This window comes from Hirsutella rhossiliensis, assembly GCF_020360975.1.
Source record: "Hirsutella rhossiliensis strain HR02 chromosome Unknown scaffold00011, whole genome shotgun sequence".
In the NCBI taxonomy this organism is placed as follows: domain Eukaryota; kingdom Fungi; phylum Ascomycota; class Sordariomycetes; order Hypocreales; family Ophiocordycipitaceae; genus Hirsutella; species Hirsutella rhossiliensis.
In genome coordinates, this window is record NW_025408677.1 from 892508 (window position 1) to 902947 (window position 10440).

The following is a 10440-nucleotide window of genomic DNA, read 5'->3' on the forward strand; positions in this document are numbered from 1 at the left end:
GAGCGTATTTACTCCTTTATAGTCTAAGATATAACCTTTAATAAAAGTATCTTCTATAATAGAGTTAATCTACCTAAGCCTACCTTATAGCGCTTAGAAGTATAGCTTTTAGCCTATATTAAGGACGAATTAGATTATAAGAAAATTCCTACTTATACTATTAAGTCTAAACCTTTAGCTAATAACCCTACTTTAGTATTCTCTTTAGCTTCTTTAAGCTAAGAAGACGTATCTACTATCTAGGTATATAACGAACTATCTAATTATAAGGATATAGATAATATCACACAACGGATGCAAATGTAGGTGGAGACTCAGAGGACTGGACGTTCTTGTATTCTCTATTCTAGTGGAAGCAACCTGCTACTCTTATAGCTGCGTGTATAGAAGAGAGAGGCCTCCAAGGGGGCGTAGGAGAGTCATGTAGCTGCTTCAGATTCGTCCCATGTGAGAATTTCACCTCACGAAATTATGGGAGCCGTGTGCTATATGTGACAGATAACTAGGATAAGTTTCACGATGCTTAAAACCTATATTCGACCCTAGAACCTGGTCTGTTGATCCCGTGGCCGGCCCTAGACTGGCCGAGTATTGGCGGGAGTACGACGAGAATCGGTCCGAGTGCGCCAGACTCGTTCACGACGCCGACAAACTGCAGCGCCTAGACCGGGCGTTCCAATACGCACGTCGTTATCCTACGCTCGACCTGTCCGACTTTAAGCGTGACTTGGAACGTATCGATGACCCTAGAATGTAGCTGGCCGCCCAGCACGTCTTGGAGAAATGGACATATTGGGAGCAGAAACAGCAACTATTTGTCTTCGTCATGGGTCGACACCCCTCTCCGTCGAGAAGATCCTCGGATGAGCGCTGCTGACTCGAAATAGGCGGTCCGGGCGTTGGAAAGAGCACACAATGTAGCATGGCGGCGGCTGGCCTTGGAGCTGCCCACGTGTCTGTGGGCGAGCTGTTGCGGCGCGAACAAGCACGACCACGCTCGCGCTTTCGAGACTTCATCACCCAGAGCTTTGACATGTCTATCCCAGTGCCTCTGATATTGATTGTCGACCTACTGCAAAAAGCCATTCAGCATACGTCATGCGCCATCATTATCCTTGACGGCTTTCCTTTGACAAGAGAGCAGCTTAGGTTTTTTGAGAAACAGGTGCGGCGCACTTCGAGCTGACGTGAAGCCGCCTAACAAGCATAGGTATCCACCAAGTACGGATCCATCTTCGTACACGCGAGCAGCGAGACGTTGCTAGAGCGCTTAAGTGGGAGAGCCGAGTCTTCGGGACGGGCGGACGATGACCTTGGTAAAATTAGCAAGAGAATCGAGGCTTTTGCCACAAGACCTAACCCGGTGATAGACTATATGCGAGATGGGCAACAGCTTTTCTTCTCACTCAACGGCGAGGCTAAGATGGACGAGTTGCAGGCCCAATTCGTCAAGTGTATTCAGGCTATCCAACGGCATTTTTAGTCTACATGTCCAAGTTAGTTTTCTAATCCACCGTAGCCGCATCTCGGACGCTATGTCAACAACACAGCGGGGTGTCCAACTGGAACAAGTCGAGCTCGATAGGAACGAGGCAAGTACGGGGCATCGACATCATTGCCATCCACAGGCTTGATGCGAATTCGCGAGACACATGGACGTGGAAGGACCGCGGAGACCCTGAGAACAAAGACAAGTCGGTCAACTGGCTTCGCGATTCGGACATGCTCCCGAGCATTAAAGGACGGGCTTCGCGATTCGGACATGCTCCCGAGCATTAAAGGACGGACTCGTATCTTGAGGGAGTGCGTAGCGATGACTCTTCCCATGTACATACATTCCTATCCCTTGCCATCGTACAAGCTTTGCTCCGTCTTGCGTCTAGGACGCGTTGACAAGTCTTCTAACAAACTCTCCATTGACCGTTTGCCCTCCATGTAACGATTGTGATATGTAGTGGTCAGAGTAACGGCAAGTGTCGACGGCGCCTGGCGATCATGTCCAAAGAGAATCGTGCACGACCTATGTGAGTCAGGAGAATCTTGCTGATAATGTGGACTCGCAAAAGCCTGCGCAATGCCATGCGCAGTGTCTGCCAAGCCAACGCGGCTATATCGAGTGATATGCGTAGCTACCACGGCATACATCTGGTAGCAGAGCCACACGTATTGCACCTGAACCGGCATCCACACTAACGAGGATAGAAGCTGGAGCGGAAACGAAACGTAAAAGAGGATTAGCGTCGTGAACTGCACAATCTCCCGCAAGCGGTGCCGCTTCGGATGCCCGTAATGTTCGAAGAACTGCTTGACGAGCAGACGCGGTCCTGTGAATAGCATAAAGTGGCCGTTGGGGCCGTGGGGCTGGTGGGTGTCGACTTGAAAGCATGCCTCGGCATTATTGGCCTCTGGGTGTTGACGAGGATCCATGAGCGGGTCTCTGTAGAGAGCGAAAGCCGCGCTGAACAGGCGGAGAGCCAGGGGCACGAGCCAAAGAAAGGCCCAGTAGGAGTCGAAGTACACCAGCACGAAGACGGCTGTCAGTAAGCTTGAGATCTCCGAAGCCACTATCGCAACCAAGGCTCTCGGGCTTATTGTGTTCGAGTCTTCTGCAACAAAGAGAAGGTTTGAAGCCTTGTCCTCAGGCGTCGCCAGTGTTATCTTCAGGTGGTGAAGAGCGATCTTGGATCGAATCTTGGGCCTCTCTTGCTGACCGCCCTCGACATCCTTGCTCGACTGGGGCGGAAATAAAGAGCTGATGGGCGGCACGGGCATACGGGAGAGGGCCTCCGCCCAGAGACAATTCCGCGCAGGCTCGCATCTGCTCTCCAGTAGTCCGCCAGAGGCGCCTTCGTATAAGTTGTAGACCCAGTGTCGTTGAGGGAAGAAGGCCGTGCCCAGCATATGGCCCTCATGGGAGCCGAAGAAGAGGCCATTCCTAAAGACGCCGTCGAGAGTGTGACAGGCCGTCTTGAACAACGGGCCGCCCATGGGCGTGAAGAGCGCGACGCCCAAGGCCGACGAGGCGGTAAAGCTGGAGAAGCTTCGTTGCGGCCATAGCTGGCGCTCGAAGCAGGCTACTGTCCCTGATTCGGCACCAATGTAGCCGAGGATGGCGCCGAGCGCCACGAAGACGACTGTAGGCGACGGGTTGGCGGGCGGGCAGTTTTGGTCAGACATGGCTGGGGCTGTATCTGGGGCTCCGACAAGGGATGGGAGGGTTAGGGCGGAGTTGGATGAACGGCCAGGGCTCCTTTTGAAGGAAACATGTACGCGTTTAGGTCACCTTCACCTCAGGCCTGCATAGAGGCACTGCTCGTGCGCCTCAGTCCATTCATCCAACGGAAGCCTAATCCCGGGGCAGTGTTGACGAACTTGATTTAAAGGTGACGCTGCCCGGTTGGAGAAGGCCGACCCTGGACCATCGCAATCGGCTGATCAATGCATGCATATAAGCGTGACGACGTGGCCAGTCTTGACTCGCTGGCGGATGATGACTGCATGAGGCAGGCCGACAATTCGCTGCCTGATGTCTTGGGAATAAATGGTTTCATCATCGCCTTCCTGTCGCCCAGAGAACGTGCGGCTCTGACTTGTCAGCCTGCGGCCCTCTGAAGCCGCGCACTGGCGAGTATTCCCCGAATAAGGCAAGCTGGCATACTGTAGAAACACACGAATACATCACGAATACATCATGAGCATCGCCTCTTCAGCTCTAGGCATCTACTCTTCTCGCGATGCCCTCTCTCCGCAGCCGTAGCGACGTTCCCTCCGGTCGGTAACTTTCAGCTGCCTGCTATGCACTAAAATAGATGTATATCTGCATCGGGCATGTGCTTGGCCCTCGGACTCGATACTCGGTGTCGCAGCAATCTGATGCTCCGCCTAGCAACCGCTTTCCCTTAAAGTCCACACAGTTTCCCAGGTTTTCCCCATCGGAAGTCGTTGTGCCAGATGTTCAATCTCATCTTCCAGACAGTTACGTACTCAGATGAACACTAGTAGTCGACAGTGCTCTGTTGACATATTTTCTTCCACCCCCTAGTCTCCATCATTACTGTTCCGTCTTTGACCATCCATCTCACGCGTGCCAACTGCTTTGGTCAGTCAGCGGTCCTCTACTCCAAGTCTCTTACCACGGCGCCAATACTTATCGGCACTTTCAACTCGTCATGTCACACTTCGACAATGTCCCGCCGCTTGAAAGACTCGTCGACGACTATGCATTTGGACGTTCCGTGGATCTTGTGCCAAGAGGCATGTCCACACATGCTTCTTGTTCGCAGTCTAATCACGGGATTACAGATCGCGTGATGGAGGATTCTCCATTTCACGCCTTCAGAGTCCGGGCCTTGCGCCACTGGATTCAGCTTTGTCACCTCATCCAATCGGAAGGCATGAGCAGTTTTAACGAAGAGGAAAGAAACGCCTTCTGGATCCTCAGAGATTTTGTCGCTTCCTCCTATGCCGTGACAGGGCACATCTTCATGGACATGTTCGAGAGCATTGGGTGCGTGCACTATTGCCGCGCGCACCCTGACCACTCATTTTTGTCGGCGGTGAACGCCTTGAAGTCCGAAGTCGAGACTCGTTTTCGCGAGCTTCGTGAGCAGGGGTATATGCCAGAAAACGATCATGTCGGGCAAGATTATTGCGATCTGATGATGACGATGTATTCAATTGAAATGTACGCCGGCTCAGAACCTTACCATTGCGGCCACATTAGGTCGCGAATCCGGCGAAAAGCGGCCTTGTCGGCCTATCGTCAGCGAGTGACGTGGCGCTGCCTAGAAAGTATCCGTCTTCAGCCAGCAGATCATGACACTTGCCAAGAGAAGTCGGAGCCGGGAGCTGTGATGACTGACGACGTGGAATTCATCCAGCGCGGCCCGCTCATCCGGCCTTGCCCATGGCTAGATCACAATGCGGAGAAATCGGAAGCTCTGCAGGGGTGGCCCGAATACCTTTGGCACGTTCAAGAAAAACAGCTTGTTTATCTCGGAAGTGATCCAGAACGGCGGAAAAGATTTCGACTCCATCAAGATGCTGATATCGGCCGCCCCGAGTATATCGCCATCAGTCACACCTGGGGGCGATGGACCAAGGACGATGAAGCTGGGTATAAAATGCCCAATGGTTTCGAGTATCCCATTCCGAGAAATAAGACCTTCGAGGTTGAAGAGATGCCACGGTATTTATGCGACTTTCAGAGGATCAACAACTTCTCCGCAGACTACGTTTGGCTGGATTTGCTCTGCATACCGCAAGGCGACGACGAAATTTTGAGTCAGCAGGATATGGAAACAAGGCAAGGTGAAATTGCTCGCCAAGGCTCTATATTCCACAACGCTAGCACGGCCGTTGCGTGGATGCACGAAGTGAAAGATCTTTCGTGCCTAGAAGCCCTATTTGAGTTAGGTATCTACCTACGTTTGACTTCCGACGAAACAATCGGTGACGAGGCCATCTCTCGATTGCGTCGACTGGAAGAGAAGCAGCGACAGCGCATAGCAGGCAAAAACACCGGCCTTCTAGCGCCCGAAACAGAAGGCGAAGCTGTGCATGCTAAACGCAAAGTCTGGATGTGTCAAGTAAGATTTTCGGGGAGCAAAGATGAAAGACAACCCGGCTTGCGACCAGATTCAAATACCAGTCAGCCAAATCCACGGGATGGAAACGTCAATCTGGTTGAATCCGAGGATGGATCCGCGAACAATCGACAAGCAAGCTCCTATTTTACATCATTGTGGACACTTCAGGAGATCTGCCTAAGGCCAGATATGAATCTTGCGACCTGCGATGGGAAAATCATGTCACGGGATGACGGGACCCGGATCCCTCTTAACGGCCTCATCGTTATCTGGGAAGATATCCCAGCCACGTGCGAACCTTTCAAAGACTTCTTCCCGTTGCTTTCGGAAATAAGGCAATGGTTTTTAACCACCGGCGTAGAAGCACTCCTCTTCCTCGAGCAGGTGGATATTCTCATGCTTGCCGATAGCCGCCACTGCACCGGCAGACGAGCCGAGGCCATCATGTCGGCTCTTGGCGCCACCAGGTGGTTCGACCACGTCCGTCAGAAGATTTATAATCCCGAGTCAGACCTGATTATGGATAAGTACCCGGCCAGGTTCATTGAAGAGGTCCGGCAACTCATCCCCAACGAGTTCATGACGTCTTATATCAAGGCGCCAACCGAGTGCCTTACTAGAAGTGGCCAAGAAGCACTTGATTTGATACTAAACGGAGTAGATGGCAAGATCCTGATTACCCTTTACGATTTGCGTCATGTGCTTGGAGATGACATTTTTCAAGACTATAATATCAGTGACGACATCGGGGCTGGCGGCTCGCTTCTCCCATTCAGCCGCAGGCAACATGAATACACCAACTTGCGAAAGGATAATTTCCCCGGGGCAGTCCAGGCCCATAAATCACTCGAAAAGTGGCATATCGAGAAGTCTGGTAGGGTGCACATCACGACGGCGTGCATCTTGTCGTCGAATAAGTCACCGGTCGTCCTAGACGACTCCAAGGTCCAGTCCGTCAAATTCATGGGGTTTGTCCCGAGCGCCATGGAAAGAGCAGACGAGGAGAGTCAGCCCAGTGACGACTCCAACGACAACTCAGATCCTACGTCCAACGCTCAAATAGAGGACATGCATTTATGGGTGGCGTCCAGGACGTTCGAGGTCCACTTGGTAGTGGCTTCGCATCGGCTCGTTCCTGTAGCGGTACATGCTCACTTTAAGACGGAGGTGCCGTTTGTCGATGAGACTATCTGGGGGTTTGTTTTGCGGGGATTGGAGAGGGACGATGATAAGAAAACAAGGCGGCGCCATGTTAATATTGGCTTTTTTTTAATTAGGAATATTTGCGAGAGAAAGGATTGTATAGAGCTGCCGCCGGAGGTAAGTAGCATGGATTGGTTAGTTTTATAGTTGACAACCTTATTAACTATAAAACCAGCCTATTAGATTTATTTCCAAAAGAAATGTAGCTAGATAGCCTAATCTCATGTTTAATCCGACAACTCTTAAAGCCTCGTACACTTATTTTTTCATCTTTACCTTTAACGACATTCTTGCTCGGTAGCTAAGCTTACGCGAATTGTTTGCGATTTTTCTGGGGTTTTTTTTTTCGCCGGCCCGTCTACACACAGTACATACTGGGTGTAAATCTATCTATCCCTTTAATGGGTCGTCGTCTTCTTATGTGTCCTTTAGAAGTCTCTATCTGCCGTGCACCTCTATCTGTAAAAGTTGTAAATTGTTACGCGTGGAGCACGTTAGCGGCTTTGGGGGCCTGAGGCCCGGACACGGCACGACCTAAAGGTCGGCCGGCGCTGCGTGTAGGTCCTTCAGCTCGTCGCCGGCGGAAGGGTGTGAGCGTAAGGTGTAGACGGTATGTACCATTATACATGTAGGCCTAGCTACCGTCCTCTGCCTCTAATAGACTTACATGCTTGGATGCTCGCGGCGGGCCTCGTATATAGCTAACTAACCGGCTATATAAGCTCTTCCGGAACACCGCCGACTGCATAAGGCTTCTATTCCCAGTTTATGGCTCTGCATTATCGTCTGCTTAGAAGCCCCTAGGCCGCCTGGACCACTTCGGCCGCCTCGATCCCCTCTGCCATCTAGGCCCGGACGGCCTGACCGAAGCGCATCTCGGCCTCCTCGAAGACGGCATCTAGCAGAGTCTCGGGCTGGGCGTAGTTGTGGCGCCGCAGCATCGTCTCTGCCTGCTCTAGGAACAGCTAGAACTCGTAGTCGGACGTGCGCTTTAAAACAATCCCGCTCAATGTTAACGTCTATGGCCGCGAGGCGTGATCTTACCGCCTAGGATTCTATAACGTAGTTCCTAATAGACTGCTCGGCCTCGTTCGCCTTAACTGCTATGCCTTCGTGTATTTAGTAACCCCTACTATTTATACTTATTAATTATAATAATTATCTATATTAACACTAAAGCTCCTATAAAGCCTATCTTTAAGAGCATTTTTAACTCTTTAAGCTTTTTAGATTATAATTAATGTTTTGCTAAGTAATAACATTATAACTATAATGCCTTATATCTCTTTTAAGCGGTATCTAGGCACTAAGCCTAAGCTCCCCTACCTCGCCAAGCCCCTTTTCTATGCTATAAGCGTTACCGATCTAACTAGGTATTTTATTAAGAATAACACACTACCGGCACTAGGCGCTATAAGTAGAGGCAGCCTATCTATAATAGAGGCACCAATGCGTATTATAGCAAACGAATTAAGTAGCTTAGTCTAACGCGGCGTCCGCGCGCTATAAAATGCTAGCGCTATAAGATATGCTAAGTCGAGGGCTAGTAGTACCGAAACGGTAATCATGCTAGCCTACGCTATAACTAGGACTTGCGTGTCTGCGCCTAAATTATATAATAGATATAACGAGGGCAGGACGTTACGGGATATTATTCGCGTATCGTTGGTTAAGAAGGCGGCGGCGGTAAAGGCATTCTAAACCCGCTCGCTATCTTTTACTAAGGAGTAGACGTAACGGGCTTGCAGTTTGGCTTTAGGCTCGGTGCCGGTCTTATCGATGCACATCGCCCAGCTTTCCGCTTGCGAGTCTATAAGCAATGCCGTTAGGGGAAGGATCCGCGTATATCGCCCGAGGCCATGTGCTAGACCAGTATAGGTCAGGTTGTCGGAAAGCGATATATCGAGATATGCCCCAATTGATAAAGCGCTTGACTTTCTGAAGTCGTGTGGCACTGTTAACTATGCCAAGACTGCGCGTCAGTTCAATTGCGACGAGACTACCCTGCGACGGCGACACCAAGGCAAACAGAGGTTAAGAGAGGATGCCGACAGTTTATATAAGTCACGTCTCTCGAAACAGCAGGAAAGGGACCTTATTACGTATATTCGCAAGCTTTCATCACGTGGGATTCCACCTACGCTGCCAATGATCAAAAGTTTCGCCCAGGATATCGCTAAAATTAAGGTCGGAAAGGACTGGCCGTATAGCTTCGTCCGACGCAATAGCGATAAGCTCGGTTACACTTAGTTCGACGGTTTCGATATTATAAGAAAGAGAGCAGACAATGCTTCTAGGTATAGAGCCTACTATAAGCTCGTAAGTAGGTGCCTAAGTCTACCCCTTTATTGCTAATCGTATAAGATTAGTAAGAAAATCGAGAAATAGAATATCCTGCCTTATAATACGTATAATATAGATAAAAAGGGTTTTCTCTTCGGCGTTATTAATCGTACTAAGAGAGTATTCTCTATTTATGCTAAGAAGTAAGGAAAATTAATCGGTGCTACCTAGGATAGCAATAGATTATAGATTATGTTCCTAGTATATATCTATTAAGACCTAACCGCGCTACCCCTATTTCTTATCTACTAAGGTAAGCTAGGGTAAGCTTAGGACTCCTAGCTTATAGAGTTTAATCCGGAGCACTAAGCGGCGTTTTTTATAACCTTAGAAACGGGTTAGACGAACTATAAACTTAGAAAGGAATAGCTTATTAGTGTTTTCGACCGGTTTACGAAAAAAAAGGCGCGAAACGGCCGGGATTACCGCCTCCTAATTACCGATAAATACTCTAGTTATATTAATATAGACTTCCTAGAGTAGTATAACTAGTGTCACGGAGTAGGCAGAGGCGTGCGCGTAGGTGCCGTCCGTAGGATAATGTTAATAAGCTATGCAGAGCTCTTCTATACGCGGCTAGCCCGCCCCTATACTTACGGGATCCGGCCCTCCGCACGTAACTACACGGCTTAGGCCGCGGCCTAAGCCTATTACCTATAATAGTTAAAGACTCTTATACAATGCCCTCCCTTAAGCGCGGCGTAGTGCTGCCCTATTAACGGCTCCCGTATAATTAGGCCCGTGCCGCGGGCTCTTCCCTGCCCTTTCCCGTTAATAGGGCCGGCCCTACTAGCCCTATTATCCCCGCGCCCGTTAGCCCGGGCAGCCGGGACCCGGCTCTATACTCGTCGGCCGGCTAGCCGTTTAAATAGGGGCGTAACCTATTATATACGCCCCTAGGTAGCCGGCGGCTAGTCCGGACCTACGTAAGCCTTAGGTTGCCCGTCCCCTCTACCTTAGGCAGCATCCTCTACTAAGGGGTATATAAGGCGGCATCCCCCCCTTCCCCCTTCCCTTCCTTCTCTCCCTTCTTTAACCGTAGCAGCAGTATTAATAGGTAAGTTCCGCTCTACCTAGGGCGTTAGTCCGTTCCTAGCTATACGGGCCGCTCTATTAACGTATACTCGTAGTAGCAGCGGTAGTAGTAATAATAGCCCTAATAATAATAATAACTCTAACTAGTAAGTTCCGCGCCTTATAGAGCGGGAGGCCGTATTCCGTCGTGCTAACTTCCGCGATAGATATATCCGCCTCTCCCTCTCCTACCTCCTCCTTCTCGGAGCGTACGGAGTCGTTCGTCGACGCT

At 50.2% G+C, this 10440-nt stretch overlaps 3 protein-coding genes across 3 annotated transcripts; 2 read left to right on the forward strand and 1 right to left on the reverse strand.

Annotated features, from left to right (window-relative positions):
• Nucleotides 1-471: 471 nt before the first annotated feature.
• On the forward strand, nt 472-1779 carry HRG_08900 (adenylate kinase domain-containing protein; the record flags this gene model as incomplete). Its single annotated transcript, XM_044867371.1, has 5 exons — nt 472-491; nt 580-734; nt 888-1165; nt 1211-1454; nt 1520-1779. The coding sequence occupies 5 exons, from the start codon at nt 472-474 to the stop codon at nt 1777-1779; spliced, it is 957 nt and encodes a 318-aa protein (XP_044717392.1).
• Nucleotides 1780-1958: 179 nt separating this feature from the next.
• HRG_08901 (uncharacterized protein) lies at nt 1959-3177 on the reverse strand (the record flags this gene model as incomplete). The annotated part of the gene is made up of 2 exons (XM_044867372.1): nt 1959-2067; nt 2144-3177. 2 exons carry the CDS (start codon nt 3175-3177, stop codon nt 1959-1961), a joined length of 1143 nt encoding a protein of 380 aa, XP_044717393.1.
• Nucleotides 3178-4169: 992 nt separating this feature from the next.
• Nucleotides 4170-7693, forward strand: HRG_08902 (uncharacterized protein; the record flags this gene model as incomplete). Its single annotated transcript, XM_044867373.1, has 5 exons — nt 4170-4230; nt 4303-4761; nt 4831-5283; nt 5950-6698; nt 7586-7693. 5 exons carry the CDS (start codon nt 4170-4172, stop codon nt 7691-7693), a joined length of 1830 nt encoding a protein of 609 aa, XP_044717394.1.
• Between the last annotated feature and the right edge of the window lie 2747 nt (nt 7694-10440).